This window comes from Bombyx mori, chromosome 16, assembly GCF_030269925.1.
Source record: "Bombyx mori chromosome 16, ASM3026992v2".
Taxonomy (NCBI): Eukaryota; Metazoa; Arthropoda; class Insecta; order Lepidoptera; family Bombycidae; genus Bombyx; species Bombyx mori.
Genome location: NC_085122.1, coordinates 2,537,767 through 2,557,482, shown reverse-complemented (window position 1 = coordinate 2,557,482; position 19,716 = coordinate 2,537,767). Strand labels below are relative to the sequence as shown.

Below are 19,716 nucleotides of genomic sequence, written 5' to 3'. Positions count from 1 at the left end.
CACCCCACGCTTTTTTTTACAATAAAATCATTTTTTCTTACACTATTTTTAATTAAAAATTTATTGAAATTTATTTTAAATTTTTTTGGTTGGATTTTCTCTAAAAGCAGATTTAGTTAGTTTTTTTAAACTACATATTATTTATTTCTCATTTTTTAGTTGAATTTAAAAAAAAAACAATTTTTTTTTCTTTTAATATTGAATTGTCATCGGTCTTTAATAAGTATACCAAATTTTGAGTTAATCCGACGCTTTGAAGGGGGTCGAAATCATGTTCAAATATTCCGTTACATACTAACATACATACGTCTGAAGCTAATAAAAGCGTATTAAAAAAACAATTATTAAAGTGTTTAATAATTGTTTTGTCATAACTGTCTATCGTTTTTATTTATATTTGCCCTTGTAGGCAGACGATTATGCGGCTCACCGGTGATTGGTTACCGTCGCCCATGGATCTCAGCCATAACAGAAGCAGAGCCAAGCTGTTGCCTAAAAAACCAAGCCGGTGCTATAGGGCTGCTACAAGCTTTTAAGAATATAATTCAGATAATTGATCTTTATAAGTTTTCAATCGTCTCCAAAGCAATATTTTGTTTTTAAATAATTGCGGGATCTATAGCAGTAAAATTGTAAAACAAATTTAAATAACGCCAAATGGTGGGAAGTTTTTAAGCTACTATCCTAAGATTTCAGTGTACGCAGACCCTAAGTTCCAAAGTACAAATTAATTCCTTTTTGACAGACTCTATACCGAAGTGAGAACAAAAATCGATCTTCAAGGTAATTTTTTTATAGCTTATATGGGTGAACGAACTTACAGCCCACCTGGTCTTAAATGGTTACTGGAGCCCATAGACATCTACGACGTAAGTGCGCCACCCCACCTTGAAATATCAGTTCTAAGGTCTCAGTATAGTTACAACGGCTGCCCCGCCCTTTAAACCGAAACGCATTACTGCTTCACGGCAGAAATAGGCAGGGTGGTGGTGGTACCTACCCGCGCGGACTCAAAAGAGGTCCTACCACCAGTAACATTAATTACAAACCGTCATACAATGCTAACAATTCATTTCTCGCAAACGTACCTCGGTACTTCCAAACTGATCGGGGAAATTCCTGTTCAAGTCAACATCGTGTGCATTAGTGCGACCCTTCAAACCATCGAAATCACCTGGAACAATTAGTAAATTAAGTGGGCGAATTATTTTTTGTGATAACTATACGGCACTGTACTGTGAATGAAATTTCTTTCTTTTTTTTTATTGCCCTTGTAGGCGGACGACCATACGGCCCACCTGATGGTGAGTGGTTACCGTCGCCCATGGACTTCAGCAATGCCAGGGGCAGAGCTAATCCGCTGCCTACCGTTAAGTACTCTCTACAATCCTCGTTTGAAGAAGGACATGTCATAGCACTCGGAAACCACCGTGGAGGGAGGGACCTTATTCCAAGGCAGGATGGTACGTGGCAGAAAAAATCTCTGGAAACGCACTGTGGATGACCGCAGTGGCTCCAGGTAGTATGGATGAACTCTACTCCGGTGGCGGGCGGTGCGATGGTAAAAACGAGATGATGATATCATACTTTACTTCTTTAATCATACTCTCCTACTTTAAAAATACTAGTTATTAATATGTAAAATTACAAAACAATTAAAATAGTAAATTTAAGTGATCTTAATTGAGCCTGTTTCTGGGAATTATGAGTATGACGTCATATGTGGCGAGATGTTGAAATGTATTAGTACATAATCTAAATCTGATTCATCGTTTATTTTGGTTCCAGTTCTGGTTATTACTTAGCACCAGGAATGCACACATTTGCCCTACTACCGAAACATAACAAATTTGATAAGAACTATAAATGAATAGCTATCGGATTAGAGACCTTATGTGAATGCAGTTTGGGCTCCAGAATTTACCGACGTGGACAGCAATACGTCTGTCAGAACGGTCGCTTAACCATGGAGGTAAATCATGACTAAACATTCCAACAACACCAAGTATAATTGCCAACCGAGCATATTTGTGTACTTAGAAGTGGACGAAGAAAACACCTCTTTTTTTCTTATCTATTTTTGCTTTTGTTGCCACTGTAGGCAGATGAGTACACAGCCTAGCTGATTGGGATTGGTTGACGTCACTTATTGACGTCAGCAATACCAGGGACACTGCCAAAGTGCCTCCTATCAAATCTTCCTCCTAAAACGAGTTACAATGTTCTCAAGCCGCCGAGACAACAGCAACGCTCACCAGGTCTGGCAGTCTCGTAGCCGTCAGGGTTCATGCTCGGCAGCAAGTGGATCCTCGTGTTGTTCAGCATGTTCTGTATTCGTTCATCGCCGGCGACGTACTGCTGACACAAGTACTTCGCTAACAACAGCAGAAGTTCGCGTCCGACGGCTTCGTTTCCATGCATATTGGCTACGTACTTGAATTCCGGTTTCCCTGTGTCCAAATGATGATTCGTGTGAGGTATTGTAAGTTTATACTAGTGATCCCGCAGTAGTCGAAATTTGACCATAATTAATTTAAATAAAAAATTTGAACATTATTATGGTTCTGTTCTCAGACTTATACAATATTTATTCACAGATTTCGCCAAGACTACACTATACTACAAATAATATTAAAGCCAAACAATAAATACTAATCTATTCTCAATTTGAGCATATATTTTAAATAATAAAAGTTTGACAATAAACAAAGTACCTATACATGTATTTAAGTGTGTGTTTGTAAAATAGATGGTAGTGTGTGTCATGTTTTTTTTATTGATTTCAAGTGTTTTTTATGCGTAATTTAAAAAAATATTTACATTCTGCACTCCTTCTCTATATTCTCTACAAGTGTGGAAAATTTCATACTGTTCTGTACGTGCAATTTTCATAAAAGGGGTGCAAAGTTTTTGCTTCGCGTATTAATATATAGATGGTTAAATTAACACTCCACTGCTGTACATAGGCCTCCCCTAAGCCTCGCTACAAAGATCGGTCCTGCGATGCCTGTATCCAGCGGATCCCCGTGAATCTCAATAGGTCGACGGTCCGTCTTGTGGGAGGCCTATCCACGCTACGTCTCCCGGTATGAGGTCGCCACTCAAGAACTATATGTAAAGTTAATAGGTAAGAAACACTGCGGTACATCCATGTACAGGAGGAAAGCCGCCCCGTAGGGAGACCTAAGTATCGCTGGTTTGACGCTGTGGAAGGAAATTAACGTGAGCTCCAAGTATCGGATTGGCAAGGTGTTGCGCGGCGCCGAGATGAATGGTGGCGTTTATTGTTGGAGCCTAAAACCCAATTCGGGGTCATAGCGCCAGCGCAGTACTGTAGTAGTATCAGAAACGAAATTATCAATTCTATCAGACGAACTATGCCCGAAGGCATCGAAGACAAACACAAGAGCACAATCTATACTAATATTATAAAGCTGAAGAGTTTGTTTCAAAAAGCTGAAGAGTTTGTTGTTGTTTGAAAAATTCTTTCAGTGTTAGATAGCCCATTCATTGAGAAAGGCTATAATAACATCACGGTAAAATACAAGTGGAGCACCAATTAAGAATCTTTCAAAATAGGGGTTTAAATAGCTCCTTAACATTTTATAATTCAAAAATATTTTCACTTTCTACGTAAATGAAGTGGGGGTAAAATTTAGCGTTACGCCAAAGTAACTATCCCACGCGTACGGAGTCGCGGGCAAACGCTAGTGTTTTATATAGTTTTTTATATTAATTTGCTCTAGTACACAATACCAAACAAATTTAAATCTTATGATCGGTCTTTGGACACACCGAATTCACTAAATAAAATAAAACTGCGGTATCGTTTACGATGCCGTGCTAGATTTGGAAGATTTTAGGGTGGATCACGCGTTGGAGGGTTCTAAGTGTCGCCTCATCAAGACTTTTTGGGATGGATCACGCGTTGGAGGTTTTTAAGTGTCGCCTCACCAAGACTTTTTAGGATGGATCACGCGTTGGAGGATTCTAAGTGTCACCTCACCAAGATTTTTTGGAATGGATCACGCGTTGGAGGGTTCTAAGTGCCGCCTCACCAAGATTTTTTGGGATGGATCACGCGTTAGTGGGTTCTAAGTGTCGCCTCACCAAGATATTTTGGGATGGATCACGCGTTAGTGGGTTCTAAGTGTCGACTCACCAAGATTTGATGGATCACGCGTTGGAGTTGGTATTTAGCCTAAGAATGAGCATCATATTTTTCATAAGCTCAAAAACGAATATTAATCTAGCGAAGGTTCTATCGAGCACAGTACTGGATTAGCGGTGGTATCTAGAGAGGCTAGATAGAGTTGTTTACTTATTTACAATTATGTTCGAACCTGAAGTATTTTAAAGAATAAATAGCTTCGTGTAGATTTAAACTACTAGAGAATATTAATATATGTTCTTACCGGGAATATGCACGCCTGGATCTCTGGTAACCTCCAGTACGTATAACTCTCTTCCTTGCACCGATTTGCCGATGCTGGTCAGCTTCGTGATATTGGAGTACATCGCGTTGAGGTCCTTGAGGTAAGACTCCATCTTCTCGTAATTGTGATGGACAAAATCCTCTGCGGAAAGCCCGTCGATATTGTGACGACGCGTCGTCCTGCTATGGACTGGAGATTTGCCCGGATGCACTGTTTTTATCTTTTGTGTTAAATCTATAGTCTTTACGTGTCGATGATAGACACAATATATTGAGTGTTGTTATTTAACAAGTCATTTAGATAATCATATGTCTTTTGATTAATTTTCTAATTTATCAATGCGTGTTACGTGCGAATTTTGTTAGCGTTGTGGCAATATAGATATTGCATTCGCAACAATACAAACTTTTTAAATTCGTTTAGCCTTAAAACAATTACATGCAACGTTTTATATAATTAATGTTTTGCATCGTGTTAAACACAAAATCTTTCTAGACTATTTGTGAAAACGCGTGAACTACAAGTGAAGAAGCATAATCTAAATTAAAATGGGCAAATCGTTCGACCATAGCAGGAGTAACGGAAAATTAGCCAACACCAAAATAAGAGGCTCTCTAAAATATACAACACCAAAATAAAGTATACAAAAAAAAACACACAAAAAAAAAACACTCTTCGAATCGGCGAGCCGTTGACTGGTTTGCATTCGCAAAAATAAAATAAAAAATAAAAGCAAGAGGCAATAAGTCAAAACACATACACGCTCATTTAAAAAAAAAACGCACTTACCATATTACGGATAAACTTTGTATTAATAAATGTGTTACTTTTTTAATATACTGGGTGCTAGGAGACCGTTTGCGAAAACGAAGACAAACGATAGTACTAATGACACCTTTGATGATGGGATGGAAAAAAAAAACGATCCTGATTGAGAAAAAAATCTAATTTTTTAAATGTTTTATTAGCATTATTTACGCTCCATCATGTTAGTGCAGCTAAATGAAACGATAGTTTCATAAAAAAATACATTACTTTACTACAAAATCCGGTCACCGTACTCGTCGAACCCGTCGCTTGCAACGAAGGGCTCGACGAGCGAATTAGCCCATAGACACAGCCTACTGAGTTTCTCGCCGGATCTTCTCAGTAGGTCGCGTTTCCGATCCGGTGGTTTTTTTTTTTTTTATTGCTTAGATGGGTGGACGAGCTCACAGCCCACCTGGTGTTAAGTGGTTACTGGAGCCCATGGACATCTACAACGTAAATGCGCCACCCACCTTGAGATATAAGTTCTAAGATCTCAGTATAGTTACAACGGCTGCCCCACCCTTCAAACCGAAATGCATTACTGCTTCACGGCAGAAATAGGCAGGGCGGTGGTACCTACCCGCGCGAACTCATAAGAGGCCCTATCACCAGTAAAATTCTGCGAAGCACTGCTCTTGCTAGGGTCAGTGGTAGCAACACTCCGATTTGAGCCCCGTGAGCTCACCTACACACGTTAGGGTGAAGCTGAAATAGTCTCTCAAGGCTATCAGCATAAGTAAGAAATAAAAAAATCAGCAATGGGACACTAAATAAAAAACAGCTGATGCTCGGATCAACGAACGGCCGGGCGCGTCGCGGCGCAGACTCGCGCGATCACTCAAATACTTATTTACAACATTTGTCTAAATAACTCCATCATCAAAGGTATCATTAGTACTATAGTCTGTCTTCGTTTTTGGAAGCGGTCTCCTAGCACTCAGTATACTGTGTATGTTTTTAAACAGACGTTCGCCTGCAAATTCAGGAAATTTTTATATAAAAAAATCCTTATACAGGTCTATAGACGGTTTCAGAAGATGGATATTTGTATACAGGGTGTAAGTTCGTTTCCAAAGCGGAAACCGGAATAAAATAGTATGCTAAATATAAAATAATAGATATAGGTACGTGAATAAGTTATCATTTTGTTCATTTCGACATACCCGCACCCGCTAATGTACGCAAATTAATTAACGGGCACACAACATTTCTCAAATTAATTCGATTGTATTAATTTGATAAGAAGGTAAAAAAAATATTGGCTATTTGTTTTTTTTTTAATACTAGATCAGTGAGTCATCAGGATCACTTCACACCATTTTGTTTGTCGGTAATCGTACAGCCCGCTTTACCTACTTTTTTTTTATTGCCCTTGTAGGCAGACGAGCATACGGCCCACCTGATGGTGAGTGGTTGCCGTCGCCCATGGACTTCAGCAATACCAGGGGCAGAGCCAAGCCGCTGCCTACCGCTTAATACGCTTAATAATAACTATACCTTACTTAATACCTACATCCGAATAGCTATTTTTCTGTCAGGACTGTTTGTAGATATTTTGCGTTCGATTTAAGAAAGAAAAAAAAACTGGCAACACCGATTTGTTGCTACTTTTTGTTTAAGTTTCTCTTGTCTCTGTCTATATATAAATAGGAAATGACAAAACAGGTAAGTACCATTTTTCCTGTTTATCGACAGATGTTCTCCTACTTTTTGTTAGATATTAAATATCTTTAGTGTTTTTAATAAAAAAATACATATTCAGTGTTTTTTCGATTTTACAACCAAAATTGTCAACAATTAAATAATAGACACCATGTAACATATAAAATAATAAATTAGTAGTTTAAAACAACAACAAAAATACGCTTAAATAGCAAACCAAACTAACAATTGTTTTTAACACTGTTAGCTCGTCAAGATCTTAGAGCGAAGTTACAAAGTAATGTACTATCATCGGTCCTTGACGTGTGTGCAAATTTTCAGTTTAATCCGACGTTTTAAAGTCGATGACAATGGCACTCAAAAATTCCATAACACGCAAACAAACATACAATGAACCTAAGCCTTGAGCTATTAGTGATTACGGTTGATTTTCGATCTCTGAGCGAACCCTAAGCTCTCTCAAGTCTGTTCCCACATAAATTAATGAGTGCCTTCAAGACCCTTCGAAAGTAAGCTTCTTTTCAAGTTTTATTCCTCCCGGATTCTGTTCTAAACTGAACTTTATCACTATTAGTATCGTCATCGAGTGCATCAATGAAAAGTTATTCCTGAATGACCATTAATAAGCATAATTTATTTTTAAGAGACGCAACCGCCTATGTTATTACTATTGTGCGCCATATTACGTCTACCGCACCTAACGTACAAGGTTATAATAAAAATCCGTTAATTTTTTAACCCTTTTTAATTTTAACACATTCCTGGTTACATTCTTTGTAATGGACGTTACAAAATCATTAAGAGACTGTACACTACGTACCGTAGAATATTTGCAAACGTTGAACAGATGGTATCATCGATAACAAAATTCAATAGTAAATATAAAAGTATAAATTTAGTAAAAAAAAATTACAACGTATTTAGTAATTTCCTTAATTTTGATTTGAAGTAATTAAAATGATTAAAAACATTATAGTTTAGTTCATATATAAACTGATGATTTGATTTACGCACGATCAGCCTTTGGAATGAAAATTTAATAAAATAAATTCTAATCACAATATAGAGATCATTTAGATTACGAATCACAATTTGATATGATTTTCAATAATATGACTCTCAACACAATTTACCCAGTCTTATTTGTATTGCCAGATAATAAAAAAATTGAGACTATAAGTGTTGCCATAGGAAATTTTTAAGTTTTTGCTGAAATTATTTCCATTAAGGTATTAAATTTTTTTGGCGAAATCAATCTGCAGTATTATTATTTCATTAAAATTACAATATGCATTACAATTTATCTGGCTGTCAAAGTAAATAAGTCGTTTGCTTAATAAAATTAAATTTATAATTTTTCAATAATAAATACATAAATATTGCGCACTACAACTATACCAAAACGTATTAATTTTTCTAAATATTATTCATTAAATAAAATATTATCACATTGATTTTAGAAATAATGATTTTTGAGATCTTTATAATCTAAAATCGTTTAGGAATCATTTATATTACTATCACTGGAAGACGGACAGATTGGAAGTCTAACATTTTAGTAGAAGCTTTGGCACATATTTGGCGCTTTTACTAAGATTAAACTTGGCAACAAATTTCAACAATAGACATTACAGAGTACACATAAATAACTGTTCTTTTCTCTGCTATTTATTAATGTCCTTTAATAAATTTTTTAACTTGAAACTGATCAATTTATCTTCTGCCACTTTAAACTGTTAGTAGGCCTACAATTCATAGTCGGGGTTGCTAATTAATTGGCTATTCCAAAATTCCACTCATTAATCTGTATAGTTTTGGATCGATACTGTTTACTTACGTATATACTTCTTATGTATATATCACACTCATTATATATCATCATTACTTTGAGTTACATTCGCAATGTTTACAGCAACACTTTCGATTTGATTTCTAATCAATAATAGTTTCTGTAATTCTTTTCTATTTTTCTAAAACTAAAATATCAAACTAATATCAAAGTCTATAATAAGTAGCACTTTGCTTTATTTCTAAGCCTTTATAATTTATAAGACGTACATTAAAACTAAAGACAAATTCATTTCACTGAGGAAAAATAATTTCCACCATTATATCAACAAATAATAATATTATAAAATTACTTTGAGCTAAATCATATTTGAATATGACGAACACTATAACTAATCATACACCTACACATATCGACTATTATTGTTTACAACTAATATACATAGTACCGTTTTTATTGCAATACACTGACAACACTATCAGCAGAACACATCAAAGAAACTTTCACTAACCTGAGTGCTTTAGAGAATTTCGTCGTTAGTGTCATCTGAATAAAAATTAAATTCAAATGACATATTAACTATGTGCTTTACCAATCGTTATCTAAAGAATATACGTCGTGTATTACCAACTACATTAATAATGCCTACTGGATCTGGTCAATTTTCTATGACAAACGTTTGATCCAACTGACATTGGCTGTTTGAGATTTTTCAGTTTTTATTACTAACAAAAATTTTTAATTAATGTTGCTGAAAACTGTACACTGCATGCCCGACTTAGCCCTTTGACGTCCAAATAAATTATGACAATTTCTGTTGAGATTACATCGGATTCATATTGTAAGAATATTTTTTTTTGCATATTTTTTGTGTGTGTTTTATAGGAAATTTAAATATAGACTACATAAGAAACGATGCTGAATGCAAGCCATTTGACGGATCACCGTAATATGACGCTTACTAAAAATATTTGATGGCGAGGCCGCCTTTGAATATCTATATATCCGGAAATCAATTTTTTTTTTGTTACTGGCAACATTACACATTGAAGAGTCAGAGAGTGTAGTAGATGCGCGCGAGTACCCACAAGTATCCCAAGCAGCAAGTCTGGACCAGAGCTAGACCTAAAGTCTGTCCTCAGGCGACCATCACCAGAATGAGCAATATGTTAGACAGCATTATGATGTAGTTCACTAAGGTCGGTGAAGCGGTCTGCCTTAATGCCTCTAGGGACTTACCGTCGACTATCGAACGCGGCCGACGGTGGACGGTCAGATTGAGCGGGACGGCGGCGGTCTGGTTTTCTGGGACGGTCACCGTTGTGGGCGGTGGGGAAACGAACCTTTGGAACAAAGAGAAATACAGTGGTTTTACGGGATGTTTGCTGAAAATTCTAGTTCGGCGAATCTAGAATAACCCCTCGAAGTTACTAAAATAGGTATGAAAAAAAAAGGTTGAGAAATATACGCAGATCCAATGTACCGGAGCATCAGCAGTATCTTTGGGCATCAGTGTATGCTGCACTGTTTCCGTAGAATATATGCACATGAAGTAGTCGTGGCCTAAAAGATAAGACGTCCGGTGCATTCGTATCTAGCGATGCACCGGTGTTCGAATTCCGCAGGCGGGTATCAATTTTTTTAATGAAATACGTACTTGACAAATGTTCACGATTGACTTCCGCGGTGAAGGAATAAGATCGTGTGATAAAAATAAAACTCGCAAAATTGTGATTTGCGTAATGACTGGTGGTAGGACCTCTTTTGAATCCACATGGGTACCACCACCCTGCCTATTTCTGCCGTGAAGCAGTGGTGTATTTCGGTTTGAATGGTGGGGCAGCGGTTGTAACTATACTGAGACCTTAGAACTTCTATCTCAAGGTGTGTGGCGCGTTTACGTTGTGGATGTCTATGGGTTCCAGTAACCACTTAACACCAGGTGAGCTGTGAGCTCGTCCACACATTAAAACGAAGAGCGTAATCAAACGAAATTAGATCCGTATCCGATAGTAATGCGTTTCGGTTTGAAGGGCGGGGCAGCCGTTGTAACTATACTGAGACCTTAGAACTCATATCTCATGGTGGGTGGCGGAATTTACGTTGTAGCTATCTATGGGCTCGGACAACCACTTAACACTAGAAGGCTGTGAGCTTGTCCACCCTACTAAGCTATAAAAAAAAATTGAAAATACCGTCACAGAAGTGTTTTTGCTTGTGGGATTTTTTCTGAACAAATTTTGTGGGAATCGCATTATTGCACATCATCTAAATACAGATTCGTCTACATTACTTATTGCCCTTTAAGCGAACCAGCATATGACCAATCTGGTGGAAGATAGTCACTGTCACCCAGGGACATCACCAATCCAGCCAAACTGCTGCCTAATGATTTGTACTGTTTGTCACGATTACATATATTGAATATTTAAATATGTTTGTATGTTAGTTTGTGTTCAGTCTTGTCTAAGATTTAATTGGAGCTTGGTGCAGTCGTTGCTTCTAGAAAAGTTTCCGATTTAGTACCGCCAACCAAAGACAGATGGCGGCGGAGTCGCTTCGACAAATATTTTACGAATAGCGTCGCCGGAATTTACTAGTAACTAACTAAACATGCAAACGACATACCCTGAAGCTTTGACAGTGACATTGTACTGTCCGGGAGTGAGGAGTCGCCAGTAGCGGCCGTGCTGCGTGGTGCTGACCGGGTGTTTGATGCCGTCCACTAAGATATGCGCGTCCTGATGCAGGAATTCAATTGTCACTATTAACTCCGAGAGTCTAGTGCTAAAAATACCTTTGTTTTATTCACATCGAGAATGGCTGAAGGATCTGATAACACAAGTAAACGATTCAGCGGCCGCGTTTCAACAGATTCCGCTCATTTTTAACAAGCTTTTATTAGCTTTACTTATCTATCGTCTATATATCGACGCTTGAAAGGCAAACGTGACTAAGCGACAATGCGTGAACTTTACAGTAGACTAATTTAAAGTTGAAATACCTGGAAAAAAAAATATTTTAACGAATCTAGCCGAAGTAGAATCTAGCTAGTAGCTGTAGGATTGAAATGATTTGAATAGACCCAGAAATATATATTTTTTGCGCATCGAATATGGTTATTGCCTATCATTTATGTACAAAGCAGTTATTGTCGCTTAGTCACGTTTGTCTTTCAAGCGTCGATATGTATGTAACATATAATTTTAACATTACTTTCATCAGCTAATTAACGTCCGATGATCTTAAAGCGATGACCCTAAAATAATTTTATTATATTCTGACCTATTTTTGTGACAACTTTTTACTTCAGCTTGTTTATAAAGGTGTTATTTTTTTTTTTCAACTATGTTTATACCGAGGGGTGAAAGGCTGTTTGTTTTATACGAGGTTTCGCTTAATACGCGACATTTATTTATTTATTTATTACACTTCATGTAAAATTTACATTGGCGGACTTAATGCCTAAGGCATTCTCTACCAGTTAACCAAAGGTAGTGCAGAGTGGATAGTGGTAGGTGCAATGAAATTTATATTAAGTTACAAAAAGTATATACATACATACATACATAAATACATACATACACACACATACATACATACATATAATAGTTATATAGTATTAAAAGGAATATATTAATAAATTTCCTTAACAAATAACTTCATCTTAATAAGTTCATCATGATTCCGCTAACTAATTTATCTTTGTATTTAAAGGTCAGTTTTATTTGGTATTAGCATCAACAATTCGATGTTTTTAATTGAACTTGAACTAAGTTTACCGCATTCAAGCAGCTGAAGAAGTTTTCTGTTATGATATATTTTTGGAATTTTAAACTTGCTCTCTCATGGATCTGCTGTAAAATTTCAAAAATTTCGCTTAAACCAAATAGCCTTTCACCCCTCGATATTTTCATTTGATCACGTGATCAGCGAATATAAAACCTTCCACCTCCCCGTCGAGCTCGCCTCCTCACCTTCACAGGTGCGCCGTCCTCGTCCAGCACCACGCCGCTGATGCCGATGTGAGCCTGCTCGACGAACGCGACCATCGCCTCCTTGTTCATGTGCCAATACGAGGGCAGTTCCTCGGCGCGCGGGTACTTGCAGCAGGAGAGCTCGAAGGTCACCTCGAAGCAGTTCGAGTGGATGTAATTAAAGTCTTGCATTCCACCTAAGATGTGAGGCGAAATTTTACTAGGAAACCTTTCATGTCACAATACGAATGAAGACCCTCGCTTGAGGCATGAGTTCTAAGGTCTCAGTATAGCTATCACGGCTGCCCCACCCCTCAAACCGAAACGTATTACTGCTTCACGGCAGAAATGGGCGGGGTGGTGGTACCTACCCGCGCGGACTTACAAGAGGTCCTACCACCAGTAAAGCATTTTTATTAGCTATAGCAAATTATACATATCAAACAAGGACATTTTAACGCAACGTACACAGATTCTTGCGTGTTTAACCGATAGGCAAGGTGGTGGTACCTACCCGTGCGGACTCACAAGACCTCCTACCATCTGTAAGACCACAGTACCACCACCAGCCTTTTGATATACAATAAAAACTAACGATACTGACCCTGCACGAAATACCAGTTAGCGCCGTTGGTGATGCCATTAGTGAAGTTCTCCGGCTTACATCGGTCCCCGGCCCTCATGTCCGCGTTCCTAGACGCGTACGAATTGGCCAGGTGTCTGAACACGGCATCGTCGGGCGACCTGCTCTCTTCGCAACAATCCTTCCCGTTGTTCTTTCCGTGCCTGTCTTCGCCGAAAGAATTCACTGAGATTTGTGCTTTTTTTATGGCTTAGATCAGCGATCGGGTAGCCGGGGTAAATTACCCCAAATGGGGTAAAAATTAAAGTTTGGTGAGTAAAAAGTATATATTGAAGAGAAACTTCTTTAGAATCGTTGTGATATCAAACTCGATGAAACGAAATCAAACGAAACGAAAAAATAATACTTTTTTTCAAAATTATCATGGGGGCTATAATATGAAAGACGCTAAAAAGAAGCGATTTCGTTTTTTTTTTTTTGTTCTTCGCCATGGGGTAATATCAAGTTACACAAATATATTTTGGGGTAATAATTAAAAAAGTTGCCCGACCGCTGGCTTAGATGGATGGACGAGCTGTGAGCCACCCGGTGTTAAGAAGTTACTGGAGCCCATAGACACCTACAACTAAGGTCTCAGAATAGTTACAGTGGCTGCCCCACCTTTCAAACCGAAACGCATTACTGCTTCACGGCAGAAATAGGTAAGGCGGTGGTACCTACCTGAGCGGACCCACAAGACTTCCTACCACCAGTAATTACGCAAATTATAACTTTGCGGGTTTGATTGACACTATGTTATTCCTTCACCGTGGTAGTCAATCGTGAGCATTTGTTAAGTACGTATTTCATTAGAAAAATTCGTACCCGCCTGCGGGATTCGAACACCGGTGCATCGCTACGTACGAATGCACCGGACGTCTTATCATTTAAGCCACGACGATTTTAAATGTTTTTCTGCAAACGGTACCTTAACTATGGGGCGCTAAGCGATCGTGCTACATTAGTGCACTTAGCGACAAATATGCATTTATACGCGTGAATGCACAAGCAAAGTCTTAAGATTTGTTCTCAAGATTGATACTAGATTGGACTGACCGATAAGCCAAAGACAAATCAAATACTGTATCCTCATGTTTGTACGCCAGTAAATACTTTAGTAATTTCTTTTACCGTTTCCGCAAATCTTCGACATAATATAATATCAAAACAATGGCGAAACATTACACACAAAAAGCACAACCGGCAGTATTACGGTAATAACTGGTGGTAGGACCTCTTGTGAGTCCGCACGGGTAGGTACCACCACTCTGCCTATTTCTGCCGTGAAGCAGTAATGCGTTTCGGTTTGAAGGGTGGGACGGCCTTAGTAACTATACTGAGATCTTAGAACTTATATCTCAAGGTGGGTGGTGCATTTAAGTTGTAGATGTCTATGGGCTCCAGTAACCACTTAACACCAGGTGGGCTGTGAAATCGACCAACCATCTAAGCAATAAAAAAAAACTATTTTGTACCTACATTTAGATGTTGTTTGTCAATGTACAAAAAAAAACAAAACCAAAGATTTAAGTTCCCTTTTTTTTTAAATTGATTTAAAACGTCAAGTGTCTGATTAGCCGAGGTCATAGACAGCGTTCACCGGTGACTAAAACAGGTTAATTGTAACAAATGCGTCATTGTCATTCAGTTCGATCTTTCTTCCGTAACGAACATTCTCGTGTAAAGGTAAGCTACATGTAATAACATTAATAAATTAATTTCACTTAAAACATACATAGGTACAGCTTACGGCGAATGGTCAGGCGCTTGTCAAAACAAGCAATATCAGTGTGATTAGTGCGAGTTTTTTAACATTCTCCATAGCGTAAAAGTTAAGTCAAACTTGTATGCATTTGGAACAGCGCCCCTAGCGGCAAACGTAGGGATACATTCCAACTCCATACAAATCTGAGTTAACTTTTACGCTATCGAGAACGTTAAAAAACTCGCACTAAGCACATAGGGGTACAGTCAAACCATTATCTTTTGAACGAGGAATATGACATGTTTTTCTTCAACTGAGGTTTATCAGAGGATACTGAGCGGTAGGCAGCGACTTGACTCTACCCCTGAAATTTCTGACGTCCATGAACGCGGTACCAGCACGTACGCAGTGTGGGTCATAGATAATACACATAAATTAGTTATAAGTAAGCAACTCAAGCACTCAACAAAAATGTTTACGGACGTCGGCCACTAGGTGGCTTCGCTTCGATTAGTTTCTCATTGCTCCTGTAGATGGCAGTAACATATCACCTATTCTATATTCTATTTTTAAAGAAGGATTAAGTGAATTTTCAGAAACCACAAATTGGTAAAATTTAGTCAATTTGTTTATAACAAATAAAGATTTGTATGATTTATATTATTTTTTTCTGTGTTTACTTTGTGATTACTGTGTTATTTTTTTATTACTTAGATGGGTGGACGAGCTCACAGCCCACCTGGTGTTAAGTGGTTACTGGAGCCCATAGACATCTACGACGTAAATGCGCCACCCACCTTGAGATATAAGTTCTAGGTCTCAAGTAGTTACAACGACTGCCCCACCCTTCAAACCAAAACGCATTATTGCTTCACGGCTGAAATAATAGGCTGGGTGGTGGTACCTACCCACGCGGAGTCACAAGAGGTCCTACCACCAGTAATACACTTACCCTACGTCGTCGTATGGATAGCTCGCCACAATAGCCCCTCCATGAAGGTTAGCCGACAGCACAAACTGTTTGTTCAGGACCCACCGGATGAGGGCCACGGTCTCCGGTTGCCGTCCGCTATATAAATATTCGTCATCGTTCGCATGATTCTTGTCGAACTGGTCGGGAAAATCGCGGTTCAAGTCCACGCCGTTTGCATTACTACGACCGACGTAGCCTCTTAACGATTCGCAGTTTCCTTCCTGAAATGGTCGATGCAGGTTCGTGAATTAATCACGTTTTAAAGTCGTCTAGCCGGGAAGATCTACAGTAAGAACTAACAGTCTACAGTTAATAAATAAAAAATGGGCCCCTTACTATTTTATCCAAACAGTATACATAATGTGATCTTATTTTAACAAAGTGAGATATTTGCGGTACTTTAAAGCACTTTCTGTACCTCTTCCCATGTAGGCACTTTTGTTAAATAAGCCCATTTAAACACTTCTAGGTCTATATTGAATTGAAAACTAAATTTATCGTTTGGTCTGTTTGCAAAAGCGGGACTATGTCGGCCTCACTGGGGACAGCCGCACAGAGTGCCCAAAAGCAGGACATGAATGTTCCCAAGTAATTTAATTGTTCAACATTATTCAAATGTTTTTCGGTCAGATAAATAAATCATCTTAGTAAATCCCCGTCATATCAATGATCTTGACCCTCACGAATCTTGTTATTGTTTTCATTTTTTTTATGTCATTGATAATATGAGCTTACAGTCTAGTGTTAATTGGTTCACCACAATAGCAGTAAGCCATGAAGAAATAATTAGTAATTAAGTATTTAGATAAAAAATTGTATATTTCTCTTTTCCATTGCATAGAAGCCTTCGCCATAAATCCTCCAAAACTATGGTAGTAAAAAATGTTTGTCAACATCATACTAATATGATATTTTTTGTACTGGGAAGTTTTAGAACTATCTGGTACAAAAAAAAAAAGGATTTTTAATATTTAATTTTCCATATTTTAGTAATATTTCAACTACTATACATAGAACAACTCCATAATGTTCAGAATAATAACTTGAAATGACTTGTTGTGTATAAATAGTTAAGGGGTTTGCAATAAAACAGTTTATATCTTATCGCAAAATGACCTTAATGTTGCAGTCACCAGAACTGAGGTCAATGCACTGAACAAGCACACGATTAATAGCTTATACAGTGCAATTTCATATCTCTTAAAGTCTTTCTGAGTTATAGTTATGATTAGAACACTTCTAGATAATCTAATATTGAATTAAGTTTCAGTTAAATCCATATGAATGAAATTTTGTAATTTGCCAGAACATCTTAATAATAGCAGTATGTTATTTACAGAAGAATGCAATTTAGAACTCAATTACATTAAGATAAAATGGTTATTTTAATAATCATTTCTGGTAATCTTGATTAAGCAATATTTTAAATATATTCTTATGATTACTTTTACTAAAATGATCTATGGGTAAACTTGAAAAATAATACTATCCAGGCTCAATAAAACTACTGAGATAGGGTTCAAGTTTAATGAAACTCACTATTGTTCATAGATCGCTGATATATAAATCCCAGTCACCTATTATTATTCCCACAGAAAATTGGGTGGTTTTACTTTAAGCCATGTCTATGTCATATGTAATATTTATAACATTCTCACATAAGTCTGTCTTTGCAATGACAGTTTTAATAAACTTATATGCTACAAGTGTTAAGCACATTGTTCATTCTAGATTGATTTTTCAACTTATTTATAGCTGATAAATTACTTTATGATTCTCAATAAAAAAAATTAACAGCTATTATAAATCAAAAGACACTAAACAATATCCATACTTTATTTTATAAATGTGAAATTGTGTTCCTGGGTTTATTTGTCCCTTATTCCATAATGAAACAAAGCAAAATAATGAGATGGTTCCTTTAAAGTGACAGTACAGGTGAGGATTGCGAGAGATTACATTTTATCACAAAAAAAATCTCAATCCTACTAAAAACTGCATTAACAGTTTTCCTTGAATAAGCAGGTGATGTCACAGATAACAGCTAGACTGTTCATAATGAAACATTGTTTGACTTCTCACTTAGTGTAGAAACTTTTAATTCAATTGGAATATTGTAAAATTTTAGTAACACAAAAACAATTAAGGAAAAATATGAATATACAGACAAGTCTGAATATACAATTGCTAACATGAACAAATATCCTTTAAAGTTTTATGATAACGCCAATATACGAGTTCCTTGCTCAAACCTTATTTCATAAAACTTCATTTAAATGAAAAAGTTGTTTGAAAAGTACTCACCTCACTAGCCTCAAACCCATCCGGGTTCAGAGATGGCATCAAGTGTATATCTGTGCTGTTCACCAGCTTCGTGACCCTTTCATTTTTACCATAGTTCAATAACAAGTACTGAGCCAAATATATCACTATTTGTCTTCCAATCGATTCATCGCCGTGCATATTTGCCACGTATTTAAACGCTGGACGTTCCGGGTGTTCATTCTGCACGTCCTGCGTTATTTGTAGTACCAGCAACTTCCTACCTTCGACGGAATTCCCAATCGAATATAACTTCGCCAGATCCGGATAGGTGCTTTCGAGTTTGTCAAATAGAATACCAAGTTGGTCGTATTTCGTATAATTTGATGTCTTTAGAAAGGATTCGTCCTCATTTGTGACTGCTGAAACTTGTGCTTTGGCGATTGTTAGAGAAAACAGCAGTATCAACATGCGAATCCAGCGATACATCTTTGTCGTATGAACGGGGCTTTCGAAATCAGAGATCACTGTATTGCATTTGCACTATCTTCGTAAACGATTCATAAGCTATGTTATGATTGTTTTACATATCGTAAAAGCGAAATTCCAAAGAACTGATGTCCAATTGCACTTTATTAATTAAATAAACAATGACGATGACTAACATGCACCTAAGCACCTACCTACCCAAAATCTGTAGACTGACTGACAGTGACTGACTGACGTATGCAAAAAATTTTTTTTTTAAGAGATTTTATGACCTGGTGTCTGAGACCTTTAAGTCATGTCTTATTTTAATTTATATTCATATTTTTATGAAAAATGATATTATGGAGTGAAATGAAATGAAGATGATTAATTTGAGACATTAATCAGCTGGGATGAAATTAAATGAAATGAAATGAGATGATATGGGATGAAATATAATCTCAGTAAAATGGTGGTCATTTACTAAGATTTTTTCAGTGGACTTTTTGGAGGATCCCGAAAAGTTACGTCCAGCGGCTTTGTTTCATTTTCCCATATTTGTGCAGTTTCACAGATATTAAACAGTTAAATAAACCACCATTATTACACATTTAAACCTGAAGAAACACTAAATAGACAAAATAAAACAAAACCCACAACTCACTCCTCGCGTTCCCGCCAAAAAGTCCTGCAAAAATCTAGATTTTCAGTGCTACCAGATTCGCTGCATAGTAAACACTGGTTCAGGTTCAGTAGTAGTATTTTTGACAACTGTGTAAAGTATGTCGATCTATCAAGTTACTACTAACTTGCAGTGTTTGCTGGGAACGAATTGATAAAAACTCCTTGTTGATTGGCTCATATTATTATGAGTACACCAGTTTGGTTGAGTTGCGAGTGCGCGAAATGAAGTTCTACAGAATGATTCCTAAATTGTCAATACTTAAATGAATGTTTCAATCCCAAACTACAATAAATGTAGTTTGGAATTCAGAGACTTAAACAATTTTAA

At 37.2% G+C, this 19,716-nt stretch overlaps 1 protein-coding gene across 3 annotated transcripts in view; it reads right to left on the bottom strand.

The window, feature by feature from the left end:
• Positions 1-18,951, bottom strand: part of LOC101735927 (carboxypeptidase D) — a 37,674-nt gene extending 18,723 nt beyond the window's left edge. The window contains exons 1-9 of one of the 3 annotated variants that reach the window (XM_012692745.4): positions 18,279-18,951; positions 15,954-16,195; positions 13,279-13,460; positions 12,675-12,871; positions 11,326-11,438; positions 9,937-10,040; positions 4,416-4,646; positions 2,256-2,450; positions 1,089-1,174 (exon numbers count right to left, since the gene is read on the bottom strand). In XM_012692745.4, the coding sequence (XP_012548199.1) occupies positions 1,089-1,174; positions 2,256-2,450; positions 4,416-4,646; positions 9,937-10,040; positions 11,326-11,438; positions 12,675-12,871; positions 13,279-13,460; positions 15,954-16,195; positions 18,279-18,725 (1,797 nt within the window). In that variant the 5' untranslated portion in view covers positions 18,726-18,951. The remainder of the gene's footprint in view (positions 1-1,088; positions 1,175-2,255; positions 2,451-4,415; positions 4,647-9,936; positions 10,041-11,325; positions 11,439-12,674; positions 12,872-13,278; positions 13,461-15,953; positions 16,196-18,278) is intronic. The other 2 variants (XM_004928909.5, XM_012692746.4) reach the window with 2 other exon arrangements.
• Positions 18,952-19,716: the final 765 nt, after the last annotated feature.